Below are 22420 nucleotides of genomic sequence, written 5' to 3'. Positions count from 1 at the left end.
CCTTCCCTTCCCTTCCCTTCCCTTCCCTTCCCTTCCCCATGACACCACAACAGAAGCTGTCCAGTCCTGAGCCCTGGCCCAGGACTTTCTGATGGGCTTCTAGAGAAGAGAAATCTGGACAAGGGGTAGCCACATCTAGGGCCTTGGCAGCTCCTGAGTCTGCAGAGGGAGAGGAAGCCTGGAAGGGAGAGCATCCTCAGGGACTGTGATGACTTGTACATGCTTGGCCCAAGGGAGTGGCACTACTAGGAGGTGTGGCCCTGTTGGAGTAGGTGTGTCACTGTGGGTGTGGGCTTTAAGACCCTCATCCTAGTTGCCTGGAGGTCAGTATCCTGCTCGCAGCCTTCAGATGAAGATGTAGAACTCTCAGCTCTGCCTGCACCAGGCCTGCCTGGATGCTGCCAAGTTCCTGCCTTGGTGATAATGGACTGAACCTCTGAGCCTGTAAGTAGCCCCAATGAAATGTTGTCCCTATAAGAGTTGTTTTGGTCATGGTGTCTGTTCACAGCAGTAAAACCCTAACTAAGACAGGGACAGTGAGTGGAGTTCAGGGTGAGCAGGAGTGCTGACCCCTGGCCCTATGGGAAATGAGCCCAGTGACCATGTGCACATGACTGGAGTTATCCACCACATCTGGGACGACCAGCCCTAGCTTGCTACTGTGTCTGTTTGGTGGGAAACCCGTCATGGAGACCCGAGTCCCCTTCCTTGGCTTCCCAGAAACTTTGCTTCCCTGAGGACAGCAATCAGCTCCACCCACTGTGGTTTGCCCATCTAGATCTACAGAGGGGATGCCTCGCAGGTTGACTGAGGAGTACAACATCTGCAATGGAGCAAGCTGGAGATCAATCTCAGCTCTCCCCTTTATTAGCTGCGTGATTCAGAGCGATCAACCCAGCCACCCTGAACCCTCACTTCCTCATCTGAGAGCCCAGGGACAACTGTCCCTCCAAACTTTGTTGCAGAACACATTAAGACAAAACACACCTCCAACGTAAGCTAAGGCTCACTTCAGCACAGTCAGTGACCAATACAGCATCGCTCTGAATGTGAAACGGTCTGAGACCAAGCCTGGCTTCTGAGGAGCTCAGAAAGTTACAGTAATAGCTCTGTATTTCTGGTTCTTGATATTTTCAAAGACTTTCTGTAGTTGCTGACAAGCTCAGCTGGGGCAGGGGCAGGGGCAACACATGGACCAAGGCTTCTCTGACACCTCGTGAAGGGACCTGCATCCGGCTGATGGTGTGTCCTCAGAAGTGCCCTTCTGTGCAGCTGGCTCAGTGCCAGCTTGCCAGGCTCCTCCTCCTGGTTACAATACAATCCCCAGATGCTAACACCCTGCTATGTTAACACCCTCTCTCCTTCTCTAACACCTCAGGAGTTGCTATGCAGAGCCAAAGGATCCTTTCCCCTGGGCTGGACTATACAATGTGAAGTCTTACCGGAGGGCCGGGGTGTCCGGGTGTGCCAGGCTGGCCTGGGAGGCCGGCCAAGCCCCTTTCTCCAGGGGATCCCCGATCTCCTTTCAGGCCCTAAAAAACAGGATGAAGATTACTAGAGAGAAGGAGAAGCAGAGGCCATAAAGCCAGATCCCCTCACCATGTTGCAGGGGCCAGCCCCACAGGAACAGATAGTATGCCTGTGCATGCTGTGACACGGCCCTAGGATGGCCTTGAGCTACTTCTCCAGCCCTTTGCCTCATCCCAGAAGAGAGATCTTTAGGACAGATGGGTGAGGAAGGGAAGGGAGTGAAAACAAGTCATCTCTTCATCCCTTTGGCTTGGTCTGGAAGGAGCCCATAGCAGAAGCGTCAATATCTTCCTTAGAGTAAGTGGTAGAGAGCCACTCACCATGGTGGAGAGCCCAGGTGGACCTGGCTGGCCTGGAGGCCCCTGTGGCCCCTAAGGAGAGGAGAGGGTGGTTAGGCAGCGGTAATATTCCTACACTGCATTAGCTTCCTTCTCTCCCGGAAACCGGTCCTTCCCTTCTCATCTTTCTACCCCATTTCTACCAGGGGGTCTTTCACAGAGCCCATCCCAATACACCCCTTCCCAGAACATTCTGGGCCAGGGCTCCTGTAAGACTTCCGGGGTGGGAGTAGTCATCGCTGGGACCAGCACAGAGCAGGGGGCCTGGGCTGAACAGAATGGGAATAGGAGGAACCCAGTAGGTCCTCATCCACAGCCCCCATGAGTCTCTACTGGGGATCTGAGCTCCCCAGAACAGGTTCTCTGAACTCCTTGAGATACATAAAAACGGGGACCTGAGCGTCCCCCCGCCTTGTTTTTTATTTGTCGTGAAGTACTTTGAATGTTCCCAAATGCCTCCTGAACACCATACAGCCCTGCTATACTAGCACACAGCGGACTCGCTTTCTCCGGAGCCCTATCAGCTTGGAGCCGTCACACTGTCACTGGTGAGAGAAGTGGATGGGAAATGCAATATTGTTTAATAAATGCTCTCTCCAATTCGCCCTAACAGTAAAAATGCCACCAGCTGCCCCAGACGATCTTCTGGGCTTCTCTCTTTCTCCCACTCAGCCCCTTCAGACCAAGGGCGCAAGCTCCCGCAAACACATCCCAGATGCCCTGAGCCCTCTGTCCCCTCTCTCTTCCACCCACCCACCACTGCCCAGCCCTTCTCTGGGTGTGCCTGCTCCAGGCTCCTGAACCTCTCCATGAGGTGTCCTTTTCCAAGCTTAGCGTTTCTGGTCCCACGTGCACTTCTCAAGCCATCCCCATGCCCAGCGTGATGGATTTCTTGAGGTCCCTCAGACGTCAGCTCCCGGCTGATTTTGGTTCTATGTGTCAGTGTCCCTTCCGCCTGGGACTCTTCTCCCTGGCTACTCAACAGCTGACCCCTCCCTTCATTGAGGCCCCAGTGCAGTAAGGGACCCGCTAAGGCAGTGAGTGGTTCTCAACCTCCCTAATGCTGGAGGGGTGTGTGTGTGTGACCCTTTTTTTTTTTTTTTTTTTTTTTGAGCTATGGGATTTTTTTTTTTAATTAACTTGAGTATTTCTTATATACATTTCGAGTGTTATTCCCTTTCCCGGTTTCCGGGCAAACATCCCCCTCCCCCCGTGTGTGACCCTTTAATGTAGTTCCACAGGCTGTGGTGACCCCAAACCATGAAATGATTTTCATTTTTAGCCCACAGTTGTAATTTTGCTGCTGTTATGAATTGGAACATAAATATCTGATAGGCAGGATATTTGATATATGACCCCCTACTAGCGGTCATGACCCACAGGTTGAGAAACACTGCCCTGAGCGTGCCCCACCCCCACCCCAAGTTCTTCCCTGTAACATTGCTTCATCCCTTGAACCCCTCATTCACTTGTTTCCTGTGCCTGCAGGGAGGTCCTGTGGGACAAGGACCCTTGACTCTCTGGCTCTGTGCTCTGGCCCTGGTTTGGAGCAGATGTTGACCGCTAATTACTGACTGACTGACTTGTGTCTGGTAAGCAAATGTTAATGTGCCCAGAAAACCCAAAAAGTGTTGGAAACAAAAGCCACTTAATTAGATGAGTCTGAAGCCCTCACACCTCACATGGTTAGGGCTCCTGTGGCCACCACCAGCTTACCACAGCCCCCGGGGGGCATCGCAGTTCATAGAAGCAGAGACAAAAACAGTTTAACTCACAAGATGCCCTGGAGGTCCTGGTCGTCCCTGGGGTCCCATGGCACCGGGCTCACCCTATAGGATTAGAAAGAAAGAGGTGACACAGAAACGGACTGACCTGCACACCTGTGGCTGCTTTTAGGAGAGAGAGGAGCAGAGCTTCTGGTGGATTCAGAGGGCTGGGCAGAGCTCTAAACTTTAGACTCTCTCTAGCCTTCCAGGGCTTAAAGGCCAGGCCTGCCTTTTGGGGGCTTGTCCAGTTGTGCGCTGAGGGAGGGGACCAGTTATAACTGTCAAGATGTGCAGCGTGGGGCAAAATTTCACACCAGAAGGCCGAGGAGAGAAGGTGGCCACTCTAATGCAGGAGAGAGGCTATATCTCAAACATAGTGGAGCCCAAGGCTGTGTGACCACAGAACCACAGTCCTTACCTCTGCACCTGGCCGGCCACTGCTGCCAGGAGGACCTGGTTTTCCACAGTCACCCTAAAAGAGAGAGGTGGTAGTATAGCTTAGTATCCACACCCCACGCTGACCCTGGATCAAGGGGGCTTTGCCATCTTGTCTTGGCTTTGGCCGGAGGCCTCTGATACCCTTCGCTGGTGGGTATCAGCATCCTGACCCAGTCTGCTGGGTGCTAGTGGCCCCAGGAAGCCAGGATGCTGGAGTAGCATCTCAGCCAGCGGTCGGGTGGCAGTCTAAACCCAGGGTGGGCCGCCATGTCTCAGGTATTGGGCCTGAAGAGAATAGGGAAGCCTGTTGAGCAAAAGTCCTCCTTACCTTAGGTCCAGGGAGACCAGGATGCCCTGTTTTCCCTTTGAAACCCTGGAAGGAAAAGCAGGGAGATGTGAGAAGCCGCCACACTTTCCTGCTCAGGCTAAATCAATGGCCTCTATAGCAGGATATGGAGGCTCTGAGAAGAGCTGGAGGGGGCTCAGAGCCCCCAGTTCCTTCCTTCAGCTCAACTTACTGGAGGTCCCATGAGTCCAGGAGGGCCAGCGGGACCTGGGTCCCCCTAGGAAAAGAAAAGGGAGCATTGAGGAGGTCTCATTCGGTCTTGACCCAGCTCACTCTCCACCCCACTCTGCTTCTCCGGTTCTAGGATTCACTGGGAACCTTAGATGGGGCAGAGGGAAAATTCTCAGCCTGACTCAGCCTCTGACTGGCTGGGCCCTGTGAACAGGTCCCAGTCACTCTGTGGGCCCTGGTTTTGTCTCTTTTGGTTAAGGATGGGAAATAACCTTGATAGCCTCCCCCACCCCATCCCCTTGGCCTTGTTCCCATGTCTCTGATTGCCCAGACAAAACTCAACCAAGGAGCCAGGGCCTGCTCAGGCCTACATAGCTACAGCCTTATTCTCTCCAGAATACAGTCTACTTTCTCCAGCTATCCGGGTTTGGAGATCTAAGTGGTATATCTGTTACCATCCTGAATTTGGTGAGACCAATTCACTTAGCCTGGCTAGGTCTATCAGGAGAAGCGAGAGACCAGCGGGGTCTGATGCCAGCTGGGAGGAGGAGCGGCATGAGAGGAGAGTCAGATACCCTGACCAAAGGGTGACTGTCTCCTCAGCTTGCCTCCTCAGGAGGAGAGGGCTCCTGCCTCCTGTTCCAGCCCCATCTTACCCTCAGGCCCGGTTTGCCGTCTTTCCCATCCAGTCCATCCAGTCCAGCAGGGCCCTGCACACAAGAGAAAGGCGTTGCTAAATGCTGCTCTGGAGTAGGACCCAGCCCCAGGGCTCTCTCCACCTCTTACCCTACTCACACTGTTACCACAACATGCATACTCACCGGTTCTCTGTCCCACATACCATTGGGACCAGAGGGGACAAACTCACCTGAATCCCAGGAGGGCCTGGTGGTCCAGGGGAACCAGGCAAGCCTGAGGGACCTCGCATCCCTTCACTGCCCTGAAACAGAAGCACCCAATAAAATCAGGGCCACAGGTGCCCAGGGTCCCTGGGAGTCAGGACACTTGGCTCTGGCTCTGGTTCCACCCTGGCTAACTGATGTATTCCACACGCTGTCTTCCTCAGAGCCTATGTCCTCGTCGGCTAAGGCTCCCTTTCCCTCATGGCTTTATGGGGAGAGAGAGCTTGCTTAAACCAGCCCCTTCTCAGGGTTGTCCCAGAGGCTGGTACGTGTGTGTGTGTGTGTGTGTGTGTGTGTGTGTGTTTAATTGATATCGCTCCAATAGCATGCCATGTATGTGGGCTTTGATGCCCTGAGGTGGAAAAGGTGTAGACGTCTGTACTCCGGGGTCTCGTGGTCCCCCGAGGGCCATGGCTTGCTGGAGTAATTGGCAATGCCACACCACCTCAGCGTTGCAAGGATGGAGCTGCAGAGCTCAGGGATCGGGAGTGGAGGCCCATGACGGCCAGGGCTTAGGGAAAATGTCACAGGAGTGTTGCCAATGGTGGACTCTGAAGGAGGTCTGGGACGTGGCAGGAGGGAAGCAAAAGGGAACCTAGGACAGAGGGAGAGATTTGAAAGTGGTCCCATGCCTGCCTGACCTGGGTGTCAGGGCCCTTAAGGTAGGTGGATTGGGAGATGAGGCTGGGGAGGTGGGCACCGGACTGGCAGGGGCCCCTAGTAACATGTGGCCCACAGTCAAGAAACAGACAGGTGGCTTTGAAATTGCTTCTCAGTATCCTTGGAGTTGTTGGGGAAAGTCTTGACACTGGGAGCATAGAGTAGGTTTCTGGCCCAGAGGGCAAGATTCCAGAATTTTCTTCTAGGTCTTATCCAGAGCCTCCTCACTTGTGTCAGTTTCGATGAGGTTGCACATGAACTTTTGTCTAATAAAAGGCTCGGGGACTGTAAAACGACCTGCAAACACAGCCATATAGCCACCCAAAGTAGGGCAGTGATGAGAATAGGCGTGAGGACTGGAAGGAAGGAAAGGTTACAATTTCCCTAGGGCAGAGGAGAAGCTCCGCCCCGATGGGGGTGGGGGCTGCAGAAAGAAAACGGACACAGCTACAGGGCAGAAAGTCAGAGGCATTGCAATACCACCATCTGCCAGGAGGGGCCAGCATAGTTCCAGCCAATGTCAGCCCGGCTGAGAGTTGGGATGAAGCGCTTCCTTACCGCAGTTTGGGATTCTCTGCAATGACCTGTCTAAGCAGGGCTTGGCTAACACCTCCTGGGAAGGAAGGCACGAGAGGAAGCTGACAGCCACCTACGTCTGATGGGTGCTAGCTTGGGGAGGCGGCAGAGGGACTTGTCTCTCACAGTTGGACACGCATCTCTGATGCTAAGATTCTGTGTGCTAAGACTCTGTGTGTGCCCTGAGTGGCTCCCACCTCTTGGGTCTCCCAACTGGTTTTTTCTCACTTGTACAGTGAGAGGGTGGTGTGTGGCTTCAGAAAAAAGAGGCTCCCAGAAACTACAGACCATAACAGCTCCCTGTAAACCTCTCCTCCATCCAGTGCTTAGAAATCAAGCTTGGGGTCTCCTACAGCTCCTACCCAGTACACAGGGAGCCCCAGCTTCTGCCAAACAGGGATGTCATCTCCAAACCACAGCAGGGCTATGAGTCTCGCTTATCTATGTGGTTTTGGGGTCCACCCTGCGGCACTCCAAGGCTGCTTCCCTAGATTATCACAAAATTACAGGTGACCCTGTGTCTTCTGGGTCCTTGGAGACAGCCTACAGGGTGAGGCACTCCCCTCCTCCAGGTATGCCTCCATTCAAGGGCTGCAGTTCATCCATCCCCTGGCTCCTTGTCCTTCTTCCCTTGAGAAATAAAGCTGGCTGAAGCTGGCCTGTCACAGTCTAGTTATCTGTCTCTACCATTCCTGTGCCTCTGTCCCCATCTTGCTTGTACCAGTCTCCTGGCAAACGGGAGCCCAGGCTATTCAAGGGGGCAGGCGGTATAGAGGATTATGAGAGGGTATGGGACCAGCCACAGAGCCATCTGTTGGTGAGCACAGAGTCACACGGGAGCTGCGTGGCTCCAATCTGCGACATTGACAGATGTGGGGTTCGGCTTACCTTCTCTGCTTGGGGGCCAGGTGGGCCAGGAGCTCCAGCTTTGCCTGGGAATCCCGGGGGACCCTGCATCAACGAAGAAGTGGGCAGGAATGAAAGTAGGGCTCCTTTCCCCTTCCTTCCGGGTGGGTTCCATCTAGCTGCCTCTCTCTGTGGCTATCCATCAGACCTTTCTCCTAAGGTCTGGCACCTGAAATCTATCATAGCCACCGAGACTGTTTGTCCCACCTCCTGCCTCCCTGTCCCAGGTTCATCTTCATCCGGCAGGCCCTGCTTCTCCCAGTGGGCCCACCATGCAGGGAGCTGCTTGGGTCTTTACTCACCGGTGGGCCAGGGAAACCTGGCTGGCCTTGAAATCCCTAGGGGAAGAAGTGAGGAGGTCAGTCCTCTGCCTGCACACTCAGGTGGAAAGAGGAACAGGTCAGGGTAGCCTCAAGTCTACAAGCTATGTCCTTCTGTCTGTCCAGATGGCCAGCAGGCGAGGCTCTGGGCCACGCCCCCCCACAACATCCCAGACAATGCTTACCTGATCACCCTTCTCTCCCGAGCTCCCTTGGGGACCTCGCTCTCCTCGGGGACCCTGCCACCAAAGATAAAAATGCAGATGGAACCCGATCTTCCTGTCCTCAGGCCACAGGGAGGGACCAGGACACCCCCGCCCTCCATGCCCTGCTCACACTCACCGCTGGACCTTGGGGACCTGGAAGGCCTTCAGATCCTGGTGGGCCCTGGGGACCCAAAGGAACAGAACCAATCACTCAGAAACATGAGGAATGAGGACCCAGGGTAGGCGGAGCCTGAGGTGGGAGTGTCCTCTCCACCAGGCCCTTCAGTTCTCTGGAACCAGCTGCTAACTAATCCTGCTACCTCCTGGCCTAGCCAATCTGGCCAACAAATATCAGCTAATCTCTCTCTCTTCTGCCTGGCTCTGACACAAAAGCCTGCCTGCCATGGCTCCCCTCTGTCTAATGAATGAGGTGTACGCCTTCCACTCATGCTGGATTTACAGGCATCCTGTAGTCTGTCACCAACCACCCTTTCCTGCTTTCCACCCTTCTCCCAGCCTCCTCCTCTGCTGGGCTTTGCTCTGTGCAGACTGCTGTTCTCTGAACATGCTCTATGGGGTCACACCCTCAGGCTTGTGCATTACTATTCCCCTGCCTGCGATGCCCACCGTTCATCACCGGAACCCTTAGGGAACCGAAGCTGCTCCTGCCAGGACCCACCCATCACCTCCAGCTCTTTATGGGCACAGCACAGCTCCTTTCTCCCCTGTTCCTCCTTGGGGACCCCCTCTCCCTCTTCTACAGCATCCTCAGACCACCCCAGCCCCCCAGTCCCCACCCCCACTCTGCTCAGGACTCTCCACTCTCATCGTTCTTCTCTCTCTCTCTCGCTCTCGCTCTCTCTCGCGCTCTCTCCCCTCCCCCATCCATCCATCCACCCATGTTTTATCTGCTTCATGCTACAGGGCAAGTCTCATAGGGCCTTTGCCCAGTCCACCCCCCACCAGGGACTCGCAGCACCCAGCATGCCTAGGAGACCATTCAGTGGCAGAGTAGAGGGTGGCAGGGTTGGCAGAGTCCCATGGGGCCTTGCTGACGTTTGTGAGAGGGAGAGTTAAGGCTCCAGTTCTGCTTGGCAGGTCCCGGGTATGAGGGGTGAGGTTCCTCACCAGAGAGACACAGGCTCCAGCCCAGGCTCCCCCACCACTAACTCCCCAGCTGGTTAAAGGACTCTGGGAGAATGATGTCACCCAGGAGCCTGTGACCTCACATGCTAGCAGTCCTCAGCTCCTTCCTTCAGCGTAGGACCCCCATGAAGGTGGCCTCAATAGAAAAAAGAAGCCCCTGGCCCTGATCTGGCAGGAGAGGGGAATTCTGCCAGCTGACTGGGCCCCCCCTTCCCCTCCTCAGTCGCCTTCTCTGCAAGAAGCCTGCTGGGATCTCCTCACAGCCTCCGCCTCCACAGCCACAGCCACCAGCCTGTGCAGAGCCCCAGCTGGAGTGACTCGGGCAGGGGCAGCAGGGGTCGCGGGCTCCTCCTCGTGGGAAGATCTCCAGTCCAGTTGATGAAGGTGGCGGGGTGGGGACACCCCGTTTGAAGCTCTCCTTACACCCACACCCACTGCAGCTGCAGCTTACCGACTCCCCCTTCTCTCCCGCAGGGCCAGCATATCCTCTTTCTCCCTTGATGCCCTGAGGAGCAACAGCAGAATTAGCTCTGTGGCTGCCTTTGGTGGTGTTAATGCAAGACATGGGGCTGAGGCCGGTACCCAGACTGGCACCTGAAGGCTGAGGGCACCAAAACAGGGGACTAGAGAGAAGAGACGGTGGCCAGTAGAGCCTCCCACCTGCCACTGTGGCCGATGCTGGAAAGTGGGACACACCCACCCTGAGGCTTTTGCAAGGGTGTCTCCCTCTCTCTCCCAAAACCCCCTGGGAAGCAAATCTCAGTTCTTCCCAAACCTGGGACTCAAAGTGTGTTCCGAGAGTGTCTCCGTCCTTCCCTCCATCAAAATGGTGGGGGCAGCCATATTACCAAAGGAGCCAAAGTGGGGTAAGGGTCTACATGGATGGCCTGGCAGAGACTGTATGTTCTTCAGGAACCCAGTTGAGGGGCACCCTGCTTGGCCCTGTCCTCGCCACCAGTCATTCCCTGCTCTCCTCCTGTACCCCCAGAACCAGAGCTCTCTTACTCACAGGCAGTCCTGGGGGACCCATGGCACCCGGGTAGCCAGGCTGTCCTGGGGGACCCTACAAAGAAAGAAAGACATGATGATGGGCCAGCCCTCAGCAGTTCTGTGACCCAAGCCAGAACACCTGGCTCTGCCGTCCAACAGGTGCCCGCCCACCTGTGCACAGTTCCCACTCTGGGCCATTTCCCAAACCCAGGTCCTCTCCACTAGGTGACAAGCCCCAGGCTCACCGGAGCCCTGGGAGCAGAGCAGAAAAAGAAGCTCAGAGTGAGGTGGGGAGGAGCAGGCATACATAGAGGGCTCACCAGCGCTACGGGCTGAGGGAAGGAGAGGTTCCTGGGCAATGGGATACAGGAACTGGAGCTGTATGTGCTCCTCCCAGGGTGTAGCGGTGTACGGACACCCAGTTTCTCAGATCCAAGGGCTGTGAAGCCCTTTCTTTTGTAGCCCTCAGCCCTTCTAGATTGGGGCTGAGGATTTCAAAAGAAGGCACCTCCCTACTTCTACTCAGTGGCCGCCCCTCAAGCTAACTCCACCAGGCTCCTCTTCTTACCGGTTCTCCCTTGTCTCCAGTCAGGCCTGTGGGGCCTCGCTCCCCTTGAAGACCCTTAGAGAGAGAAACCATGAGAAACCGCAGAGGAGGTTAATCCCTACCTAGCCCAGGCTCTTCCCTGCCATGTGCCTCTCTTTCCATTCTGCACGAAGGTCACAAGTGGCAACCAGTGCCCCTGGCAGAGTGACTGTCTGTGGTGTACCCAGGGTACAGTCCAAACATATGGATGCCTCTCAGGGGCATGGCTTCCAGAGAGGCAGCAGCAGAGACACACAATTCCAGTGAGCAGCAGACAGGGTACCCCTGTCACCAACGCTGCTGTGTCCCACTGTGGAGGCCGTCTGGGATGCACCTTTAGGGACATGCGTGCTCCTTCGGGTGGCCATCAGGATAGGTGTCCCCGCAAAGGATGTTCTGTGTCACCATGTCACTTACCTGTCCCAGTTCCCACCCAAGTGCAAATCACCATCTTTAGGGATACAAGGGACAGGCACAAGAGGGCTCTCTCCAGAACAATTCCATGTCACTCAGTAACAGGGAATGGGGACATGGGTTTCGATCAAAGCCCCTCATTCCTCGCCCTGACCTCCACAGCTCCCACACTGAAGACATCTCGGCCACCCCCTTCTCCCTCGTACCTGCTAGAAGTGCTACCCAAACCTCTCCATGACACAAGACAGATGGCTAGACAGACAGATGGCCCCTTCACCCAAGCAAGCAGAAACAGACATGGTCCGGCCAGGGATGAAGACGTGGGAACAGATGGAAATGTGACAAAGGCAGGGGGCGGGGATGCCTGGCCCCTGGCCTCAACCACCACTCCTGGGAGGGCAGGAGGCAGCCCGGGAAACACAAATCCAACAAACAAGGGGTTTAGCTTCCATGACCCAGGAGAGAGCAACAATGAGGATGGGGAGGGGGTTTATGATTTAAACACACCTGTGACAATGACTGTGACAAGACAGAGCAGTTAACGACACCTGGCAGAAGGATCAGCCTGAGGCCTTAGGCACAGTGGGGCAGGGCCCTAACACCAGAAACCCAGCAGGCTGGCACCACATGCCCAGCCTTGGAGCAGACTCGGCATGGAGCCAAGGAAGAGGGACGAAGAGGAGGCCCTGGGTTTCCTCTCGCTGCAGGGAAGGGTGCACACAGAGCTGCCCGTGAATCCCCAGAGCGCCTCTGGACAGCCCTACCAGGCAGCAGGGCGGCTGACCTGTGCCAGCCTGCAGTGCGAAGCCCTAAAGCTTTGGCGTCTCTGCTGGGCACAGAGCCAGGTGCCTGGCAGGGCCCCAAGGACTACTTTCAGCAAATCTTCAATCCACACAGCGTGGTGGGAAGCAGGAGGCAGGAGCGAGACGGGAGAGATAAAGTGGCTCCCTTTCTAGAGGCACCAACTTCCAGCCAGAAGGTAAAAGAGGCTTTGGGGGGCAGAGGGGAAGTGACGTGTGGGCTTGGAGGGAAAGGAAAAGGAAAATGGAGGGTATGAAGGTAGGAGAAAAAGAGTGCTGGAGCGGCTGAGGGAGCGTAGAAAGAAGTCAGAGACCAGAGAGCCAAATCTGGAGACTTAAGGGACCCTGTGTCGTTAGCTACCATGCCTGCAGGGGGTGGGGGTGGGGGACAATGACCAGCACACCAGGACACGGAATGGGTAGAGGAGGTGGCACAACAGGAGGGGGGACAAGCAGAAGCCACAGAGACCTGGCTGGCAGGAAAGGGGACGGAGTGCTGCTAGGTTCTTACAGGCAATCCGGGGGAGCCAACAGCACCAGGAAAACCTGGGGGGCCCTGGTGGGAGAAACAGGCAGGTCACATCTCACAAGAGCAGTCACTCTGGGGAGCTTTGGCGGGGAGTTTTTTTTTTGAGGTCACGGAGAAGGAACCTTAGCAGAAGGTGGCCACTGTGACCCTAAGCAGGATCCTCCACAGGCAGAGATAGCAGCAGCCTCCCAGCCAGGAAACCCTTCCCAGGGCTCCCCATGGCTTCATTTTGGTTTTGCACCCCTGCCCCACCACCTGACTACCAAGGCCCCTCAGGCGAGTAGCCCCATGGCCTCCATTTTTCTTCTCCAGAGAACATATTACTGTCCCTTTTCATCTCTCTAGTCACATCTTTCCCGCTTCCCTAACATCCCTGTGGGTTCTGGATAGAGACCCCCAGCCTGGTGCTTATAGACTTCCTAGAGACCCCCTGCCCCCGAGCTATGAAGGGCACCATCCCAGACCCTTGGAGGAACGAGTGTTAAGGTGAGTGGAGAGATCTGGCTGTGCACTAGATACCATGCTGGCTGTGGGGCTACCTGGGTCCCTAGTGTGGTACTAAATGCAACAGGGAGGAGGAGGGACACAAACGCATGCCCCTGAGGGCAGAGCAGGGTGCCTCAGGGTATTCCAAGTTGGAGGAGACCACAGCCCCAAAAAATGCTCTCATGAGGGGAAGGTAAGGGCAGTGGGTGTCCCTGCCTGGCTACAGAGTGGTGTGTGGGTTAGGAGTTTCTGAGACCTGTTCAAACAGACCAGGATACCAGAGATACTTACAACAGGGCCTGGAAGACCAGGAGAGCCCCTCATGCCAGGTGGACCCTGTGGAAGAGACCAAAGGAAGTAGATGAAGAGGAGGAGGAGGTTTTGTGATAGCCATGTTTCTGCACCTCTTTCCGACTCCCTGCAGTTGCACATAGAGAATTGCTGATGTCGAAGCAGAACCACTTAGCTGATGCTAAAATGGTCTTTCATTCAGTTCATTCAGTCATCCAACAAACATTTATTGAGCAGCTATTATGTGCCCGGGCACAAGCCCAGGGGCTGGAAACATAGCCATAAACAAAACATTAAAATCCCCGCTTCATGGCACTTATGTCCTAGAGGCGAGGTGAACAGTTACAAATGGAACACGGCTGCCGCATAGTCGGTGCTCAGTTCATACCTGTGGAATGTTCCTGAAGGAAGTAGATACGCCCAGTGTTGGCCGTCGAGGAGGGCAATGAAGGCAAAGAGGCTTGGGGATGCGTGGGGTGTGGGAGCTTGAGAGGGGGCGCACAGGGTGTGGAGCTTGGAGTATGTGGGCAGTGGTAGTTTTGGGGGTGCATGGGGTATAGGAGCTTGGGGGGGTGTACAGGGGTGTGGGAGCTTGGGGAGCTTCCATTTTAGAAAGGGTAGTACATGAAGGCCTCACTGAGAAGCTAACACGTGATCTAACTGCTGAGTGGGGAAGCAGGCCTGGAGAAGAGGGGTGCCAAGAGGGGAAGCAGCCAGGAACCAGCATGCCGGGGAACCAAGAGAGGCTGAGAGGTGGGGGACTCCAGGTCATGGGGAACCCAGAGGAGTAGGGAGTGTTCCGGGCATACATGGACCCCATGTCTCTGAGACCCTACCTGGGTGAAGGCTTGCTCTTCAGTCTTACCTCTTCTCCTCTTTGGCCAGGCATCCCTGGAGGACCAGGCAGGCCAGGGCTCCCAGGACAGCCAGGTTCTCCCTCACTGTTGTCTCCCTGAGGGTGGGGACGGACATGGTGTGTATGAATTTGAGGAAAGAAGGAGGTCAGGGCAGGAGGGAGGGATGAGGGGAAGCAAGGATCCACTCACCCTGGCCTCCTCAGCTCTCGGGCGCTCCCTCTCTATGAAGCACTGTAGTAGACAAGAGAGGCTCTGTTAGGTAAGGCTGGTCAGGAGGCCTCTGGCACGCACACGATACCACACCAGGCTTGCCAGCTATCCCAGCCCAGTGTCTACCAGATGGTGATGGCAGGGCCTGCACCAGGGAGCCCTCCTACACCAGGGAGCCCTCCTGTACCAGTCTGCCTCTGCCCAGTTCCTACCCTGGCACAGTCGTTGAAACCCGGCACACCAGGGACACCCTGGTCCCCCTTTTCTCCTTTCACCAGAAGGGAGGCTGAATGGGCTGCCTGGCCCTGGGCACAGTCACCACAGATGCTCTGATGAGGAAAGTGGGAAGGGCAGAAGACGGTCAGATGGACAGGAAAAGCATCCTGGGGAATGCCCTCACAGAATGCAGGGCTCAGACACCCTGCCCAGCAGTCCTTCACCCTCACACACTCCCTCCCCAGCCACACCCCTGCAGCAGCTTTGCAATGTCCTCAGGGGACCCGATCACAGCCATTGGCTCTGAGTCTCCTCCAGGAAGAGGCTCAGGTAGGGCCAAGCCAGAGCGCTTTCCAGACAGGCGTGTGGGAGGAGGCTGAGGGACCCGCAGAGGGACCATCTGTCCCGCCTGTTCCTGCAACCTGCACCCGCGGCGAGGACAAGCCCCAAGGATCTAGGATGAAAAGGCTGGCCCTCAGTGCCAGCACCTCTGCCTGGGCACACCAGGAGACCGCCACAGGAGGGGCAGGCCCTCTGTGGATATTCCTGGGGCAGGCCTGCAGCTCACCAACTGTCACAAGCTCCACAGGTCCCTGGGTCTGAACTGTCCTTCTTGTAGGAAAGGCCTCCTCTGGATCAGGCTCTGCCTTGTTTGGTCATAGACTCTCTGAGAGACTGATGGAAGCGATTGGTCCTCTCCATCAAAACTAGTGAAGCTAGTCTCTTGTTCCAGTTGGGAGCCTGGAGCTTCCCTGTCAGGGGTGGTGCTGGGACCCAGGGCAGGAGCCTCAAGCTCACTTTTGCAGTTCGTAGCAACACTTAATACTAATGACCACTTCCACAGCACCCCTAAGGCCACAGATTATAGTGGGCCTTGGTGCATTCAGTCACCAGGGCACAGTGAGCCGCTTATGTTAAACGCATAGCAGAGGGCTGGAGAGATGGCTCAGCAATTAGGAGTACTGGCTGCTCTTCCAGAGGTCCTGAGTTCAATTCCCAGCAACCACATGGTGGCTCACAACCATCTGTAATGGGATCTGATGTTCTCTTCTGGTGCGTCTGAAGACAGTGACAGTGTACTTATATAAATAAAAAAAATCTTTAAAAAAAACATAGTAGATATAAGTAAGCTGATATTCAAATGAGGCAGTGATCTGTCCAGGTAAACCTGGATTGGTCCCTGCCTTTCTATCTAGAGTCATCACTTTCTCTGGGCTGTGGACATGGTGGCCACTGTCTCCTGGCCCACTCCCCTGGCTGTCATCTGACCTCTATTACAGGCTGAGTTCAGTTCCTGCGTTTGACCTTTTGTGGAGCCCTAGATCACAAAGCCAACATGTAAGATGTTAGAAGTGTGATCCATCTGGGGTTGGAGTCACGCCATCACTGCCTGGAGGGCAGGACCCTGAGACCAGGAGAGAAGAGCTGGAGTCTCCTTCCCACAACCTCACTGTGCCACAGCTCAGGGCTGCTGCTAGGTTAACCCAACCACCTCCACCAGTGGCTTCTGGAAACACCCATGGTTCAAAGAGGGGCAGGGCAGGCAGCCCTTATACTGTGCCCTGACCAAAGCTCAGTGGAGTGACATATTGTCTACGACTCTGACAAGCCTGTGCCCAAGAGAGCCGTTAGAGGAGGATTCATGGGCAAAGGTATCCTGAGGGTGCTGTGCTCTTGAGAGAGCCCCAGGAACTTGAAGTCAGCCTGCAGGAATGAATGGCCCAGCTCATGTCATTTCTGGAGGTGCCTAAGAAAGGGCAAGAGGAGGCTCTACAGGAAGCTTGGGGCTCCTGAGAACTCAGTCAGCCAGACCAGACCACAGCCCTTTAGCAGGACTACAGTTCGACTCTCCTCGGCGGCTGGGCATTTGTGGCCTTCCTTTAAGCATTCGTTCAGCAAAGGTTGCCTAGAGGATTCCAGCCAGGCCCTCTTAGACAGCTGCTTAGAAAGCACTTTCCCCCACAGCGAGGGACGAGAGACAGCAGGCTCAGCCTGCTACTGGTGGTGGCAGACAACTGAGCACCTGCTGTGGGAATCCCCTTTGGTGACACCTGCCAGAGGCCTCTCTGTGCCCTCTTACCTTGAGGAGATGCTGCTCGATGGGTAAGGATCCCTGCAAGAGACAGAAGCAGGTTCTAGCTGGTCAGGAGGGGAAGCTCATACGGCGTAGAGGAGCAGCCAGCCTCAAGATCCGGGAGTGAAGGAGGACACCCCCCACCCCCAGCGCCTGGCCAGCTCATCCCCGGGAAGGACAAGAAGGACGATGGCCAGTGCGTCCTGGCTGATACCCACCAGCTCGGCAGTGAGCCCAGGCTGTCCTGGCAAACCGTTGTGTCCAGGCACTCCCTGAGGCAGAAAAGAAACAAGAGATCGGACTCTTCTTCCAGCCTAGTGATCTCCTTGCTGGGGCTCACAGCCCTGCCACCTGTCACAGGCTCTTGCATGGGTGGCAGCTCTGGCTACCCTCAGCCTCAAGGTCTCCCACGGCTGGGGACTGCGGGGAGCCAAGGAGGCACAGAGTAGTTCCCCTACTCAAAAGTAGTTCCTCTGGGAGCATTTCCTTGTGCGGCAGGTCAGAAGCTGGGCAGAGGGTCTTCTATAGGGTGACTGCTGTGGGCTATCCTAAGTCACTTCCCCATACTCTCTCATTAATCACCATCGGAGTTTACTGGAAATGAAGGGCCTGGGAGAAGCTCGTAGGTTGAGTGAGACATATGAGAGTCCGAGAGAGGGCCACCGGCTCCCAACCTCCTTTGTCCACTAAGCGTGCCCCATCCCTTAAAGGTGTCCCGGCAGTATTGGATGCTTGCCAACTGAACCATCTAGGTGCAAGTCCTCACCACCCTCTGTGCCTCCGTTTCCTTCTCTGTAAGACAGTCATCATGTACAGACGGCTTCAGGAGACCGTGCTGTGAGAGACACAGCACAGCCCAGAGGTAGGATGTACCGGGACTCTCCTGCTAAGGGTTTGCCACCCAGCCTCTGGCTCTCTTGCATGTTCACAACGCACATTTGCATATTAGATACTCTGCTGATGCAGGGAAGGCGTTCGATTTCGAATCCCTAGCACCCCATGAGGAGCAGCAGCACATTAGATATGTGTTGAATGAACGCATCGCTGCCCAGCCTGCTCTTCCTGGGACGGGATTTCCTGGGCCTGCTCTGAGATCTGACCTCCCCTTCAAGACCCAGCTTCCGGCACTGGAACAGGTCAGCTGCCCCTGAGTAGCCCCCTCTCCTATCCACTGCAGGTGCTTCCACTGCGGGGTCACCGCCCAGCCTCCTCTAGTCCACAGTACCTGACATGTGGGTAATGCTTGGAATATTTTTGTTCAGATAATTGGTCTCATGCACGCCTTACACTCACTATGTAGCTGAGGACGGTTTTGAACTTCCGATCCCACTGCCTGTACTGCCTGAGGGCTGGGATTACAGGCATGTGCCACCTCGATCATTTTATGGGGCACTGGGGATCCAACCCAGGGCTTCTTGTATACTAGACAAGCATCCGGCCAACCGAGCCACACCCCAGCAGTTACTACACCGCTCCACTCTCGGTGCTGCGCTGCTGGCTCCAGCCTGAGGGTGTGATCCTTTCTTAGCCTGATAGAATTACATATCCATGTTCTCCTGTACAAGTAGGGTATGCAGCCGAGTTTGACTGCTACCTGCCAGTTATTAAAGATCTTGGGCACATTTTTAGCCTCTGTGTCTCAGGCACCTCATCTGGAAATCGGATCAAGATGAATGCCGTATGAAGGCACCGGGACAACGCAGTCTCGAGCAAATAAGTGTCAGCCATCTCCGACCCCACCGCCCTGCACAGGGAAGCCTGGCACAGGGCAGGTGCCTGTTTGTGGCAGCCCCGGGTTGGTCGCAGGCACTGGCATCAGATAGGATTCCGGGTCCTGGGATTACACTCAGCGCTTTCTCCATTCCTTGTTCCCCCAGTGTGGCTTGGCACAGTTCACGCTATGTCTGCTCCCCCTGGTTAATGGGTCACTTTGAAATGACTCAGCCTCCCCAAGCGAACTCCATGCCCGCTGCTGACAGATCACTGAATGCTGCTGGCACTGCATGGGAAGCCTGGACACTTCTCATCAGGCACGGGGACTGCCAAGTGCGTGGTGTGGGCTCTGGGCCCTGGGGAGGAAGCCCCTCCCCCAGGGACTGTCCTGAAATGCAGAGGAAGAGAGGAGGAAGTGCTCCACTAGGGAAAGCCCTGAGCTATAATACCTGGCCGGGTGACCTGGGACAAGACACGGCACCTCTCAGAGCTTAAGCTGTCCCAGGTGTGACATAGGGGCAGCAGTACCATCTTCCTCTTGGGGTTGACATAAAGCCCCAACAGAACGAGAATGGTTGTAATAGTTGTAAACATTGTAGGGATAGCTAACCCTTCGGGGCATTTACGGTGTGCCAGGGAAGATGTCACATGCATTACACACAAAAGCTTATTTAATACCCACAAGGAGCCCACTGAGGCAGGTGCTATAATTATCTATATTTCATAGATAAAGGAATGGAGACGAGGCTAAGTAACTTGCCCAGTGTCACAGAGAACATGGCAGAAAGGAGACTCAAACTGAGGCTGCCTAGCTCTGAGGACGGAAGTGTGACACAGATCTCGGCCCCTCCTGATATTCTTTCCTTACTATCTCTGGCCTCTGTGTTCCTGAGGACATCGTGGACATTATCATTGATAGGCCTCTGCACCTACTGCTTTCCCTGCTAGGCGTGCTCCTGCCCGGGGGTGCTCCTGCCCGGGGGTGCTCCTGCCTGGGGGTGCTCCTGCCTGGGGGTGCTCCTCCCCAGGGGTGCTCCTCCCCGGGGGTGCTCCTCCCTGGGGGTGCTCCTGCCCGGGGGTGCTCCTCCCCAGGGGTGCTCCTCCCCAGGGGTGCTCCTCCCCAGGGGTGCTCCTCCTCAGGGGTGCTCCTCCTCAGGGATCCTCCTCCTCAGGAGTGCTCCTCCTCAGGGGTGCTCCTCCCCAGGAGTGCTCCTCCCCAGGGGTGCTCCTGCCCGGGGGTGCTTTCTCCTCAACAGGTCCACTTGCATTTCCTTTATATTTTGATTCAAATGTCACCTTTTATTTGCATGTGTGTACATGTTCATGCCTACGTGCACGTGTGTGTGCAAGTCATGTACATGTATGGGCACACATGTGCAAGTTAAGACCAGATGTTAACACTGGGTCTCTTCCTCAGTTGCTCTCCACCTTATTTTAATTTAATCTGTGTGTGCACGTATGTGTTTGTGTGTGTGTATGTGCATGAGTGAGTGTGTGCATGTGTGCTGTGTATGTGAATGCATGCCTCCGTGTGTGTGTGTGTGTGTGTGTGTGTGTGTGTGTACAGGCACACAGGCACACAATGCCACAGCAAGTGTGTAGAAGTCAGAAGACAACTGAGGATTTCCTTCTCTCGTACCTTGTGGGATCTGGGGATGGGAGACAGGTCAGCAGGCCCGCATGTGAGCGCCTTTATTGGTGGACCCATCTCACCAGCTTCCCACCTTAATTTTGGGGACAGGGTTTCTTGCTGAAGCTGAAGCTTACCAATTCTGTTAGTCAGGCTGACCAGGAAGCCCCCAGCAGGGATCCACTTTTCTCTGCTTCTCCAGCACTGGGGTTACAGGCACAGGATGTCATGCCTGGCTTTTTACATGGATGCTAGGGACCTGATTCAGGTCTTTATAGTCATATGGCGAGCACTTTATTGACTAGGTCATCTTCCCTTGTTTTTCTTTAATATTTTTCACAAATGGCTCCCTGTTTTCCCACCATCCATTCCCAGACACCTAGTATTATCGTCCTCTTATTATTATTATTGTTATTACATTATTATTATTATTATTATTATTACTTATTGTCTGTCTCTCTCGCAGGGATACTAATGCTTGGTCCACCCCTATATCCCAGCATCTAAAACAGTGCATGGAAATGATCACATAGGCAGAAATGCACGTCCCACCGGCACATACTGACTGCTGTTCCAGCAGTGCACTCTGAACCAATCAGCATAAAGCTTGGCCTTGGAGCCTGGGCTTCTGCCAGGCCTGGGCTTGGATCCTATTAGTGGGGTGCCTGGTCTAAAACACAATAGGACATTCCTCAAAATGAGGCTGGGCGTCAACGAGCCAAAACCAGGGGTCTGTGAGCCCCCCACACCGTGCTAGGAAGCCATGGCACTAAGAAAGCACAGCACACGTGTGTGAGTAGAGGAAACAGTGCACCGGGGTCCAGCACGGTGGAGACCCAACCACTGCTTGGTCCCTGCCCTCGCTCCAAATCTCCAAACGCTCTTCTAGTCCCTAGTACTTTTACCTGCAATCCAGGCATTCCGGGGGGACCTGGTGGTCCGGGGACACCTGGGGGACCCTGTGGGAGAGAAGACAAAAATCAGGGTTGGGGGGGGGGGGAGAGAGCTCTCTGCCACCATGGACGGCAGTAGTGTCAGGGCGGGAAAGCCGCGACAGGAGGCCAGACAAAGGACACAAGCCACACAGACCTGCGGGCCCGGCTGCGAGGAGCTGCCCATCCACAGTCCCGGAGCACCCTGGGTAGGAGTTGGGGCAGCAAAAGAAGGGGAGAGGTTATAGGCAACGTCTACACCAAGCAGAGCTGCATGGGAACGGGGCTGGCTGGGACATAAAACAGGGCAGGGAAGGCAAGAAAAGAAGTTCAGCCCCACTCACCGGCATGCCGGAGAAGATGGGCTCTCCTCGAGAAGGACAGGAACACTCTCCTGGTTCACCCTGGCAAGACAAGAGCCTTGGTTTGAGTGGCAAAGACGAGAGTCCTCTGAAAACCTCACCTGGGAGGTGGCATGGGCTTTAGGGACAGAGAGGTCTGGGTCAGCCTCCTATGTCATTTCTTCGGGTAACCCAGAGGCTCCTAGCTGCCCAGTGTGGATGGTCAGAGCTTTGACTCGGCAGAGTGCCAGGGGACTGAACGTGTACGGTGTGTAGTGGTCATCTGCTTAAGTCACCATCAGCTGCTACCCACATAATCTCACTGTAGTACTCACAGTTCCATTCTGAGCAGCCCTACTGTCCAAGGTACCCTCTGTCCTGGTCCCCCATCCCTCTGCCTTGCCTCATCTTCTGACACAGCTTCCCTGTGAAAGGACAGCCGTCCGCTAAAGGGGCCTTGGTGTTCTCTGGTCTCCTGGGATCATGGTTGAATTCTGAGTCATCGTCATCTACATGAAGTCAGGGAGTACCCACAGTTCCTGGAATCAGGAAGCTTGTGAACAGCAAGACGACTCCACCCAGCCTCCACCCTGAACAGCTACTATAGGGCTATGGAACTCTAGGAACCCATTCCCCGAAAGCAGCAGCCCGGGCCCTGAGACTTACTTTCTCTCCTCGTGATCCCTTTTGGCCCTGCAGAGAAAAAATACACAGAGGTGAGTGGGTGGGAGCGGGAAGTGGGTCCAGCCACAGAACCCTGCTACCCGGGCACTGTACTCGGTGATGCTCCTGAAGTCCAGTCTGTCCTCTCAGCCCCTCATGGCCCCAAAGGGAAAGGGCCCAGAGTCAGCAGGTGAGGCTGTGTGGCAGTGGTCATTTGGTCATTTGGCCTAAACACAAACAACAGCACAAACAGAGGTAGCCCCAGGCTCCCTGGTGACCATATTCCAGGGGAGAGATCCTGGTCAGGAGTTGAGGAGAGGAGGCTGGAGGGAGGGAGGAAAGGGTGTGACCCTCCCCCGTAAGGTCTGCAACTACCAGAGATC

The 22420-nt window shown here is 55.3% G+C and overlaps 1 protein-coding gene and 1 long non-coding RNA gene across 14 annotated transcripts in view; one reads left to right on the top strand and one right to left on the bottom strand.

Annotated features, from left to right (window-relative positions):
- Positions 1–22420, bottom strand: part of Col16a1 (collagen type XVI alpha 1 chain) — a 53375-nt gene that overhangs the window by 5774 nt on the left and 25181 nt on the right. For 4 of the 12 annotated variants that reach the window (XM_087550224.1, XM_087550226.1, XM_087550225.1 and 1 more), the window contains 26 exons: positions 22041–22067; positions 21378–21437; positions 21191–21238; positions 21007–21060; positions 16977–17030; positions 16765–16797; positions 14681–14797; positions 14448–14489; positions 14267–14353; positions 13402–13446; positions 12607–12651; positions 10864–10917; positions 10315–10368; positions 9757–9810; positions 8296–8340; positions 8139–8192; positions 7936–7971; positions 7616–7678; positions 5458–5529; positions 5246–5299; positions 4591–4635; positions 4401–4445; positions 4053–4106; positions 3644–3697; positions 1851–1901; positions 1443–1532 (listed from right to left, as the gene is read on the bottom strand). In XM_087550224.1, the coding sequence (XP_087406350.1) occupies positions 1443–1532; positions 1851–1901; positions 3644–3697; positions 4053–4106; positions 4401–4445; positions 4591–4635; positions 5246–5299; positions 5458–5529; positions 7616–7678; positions 7936–7971; positions 8139–8192; positions 8296–8340; positions 9757–9810; positions 10315–10368; positions 10864–10917; positions 12607–12651; positions 13402–13446; positions 14267–14353; positions 14448–14489; positions 14681–14797; positions 16765–16797; positions 16977–17030; positions 21007–21060; positions 21191–21238; positions 21378–21437; positions 22041–22067 (1437 nt within the window). 12 annotated transcript variants of the gene reach the window in all.
- On the top strand, positions 327–9689 carry LOC120102987 (uncharacterized). 2 transcript variants are annotated; one of them, XR_015620499.1, is made up of 4 exons: positions 327–444; positions 2303–2416; positions 3357–3460; positions 9529–9689. It is a non-coding gene; the product is annotated as an uncharacterized LOC120102987 (long non-coding RNA). The 2 variants fall into 2 exon arrangements; XR_015620500.1 differs by lacking the exon at positions 2303–2416 and having other exon boundaries at positions 339–444.

This window comes from Rattus norvegicus, chromosome 5, assembly GCF_021556685.1.
Source record: "Rattus norvegicus strain SHRSP/BbbUtx chromosome 5, alternate assembly SHRSP_T2T, whole genome shotgun sequence".
Lineage (NCBI taxonomy): Eukaryota > Metazoa > Chordata > Mammalia > Rodentia > Muridae > Rattus > Rattus norvegicus.
Note: the sequence above shows the minus strand (reverse complement) of the source record. Positions and strands in the feature narration are given on the sequence as shown.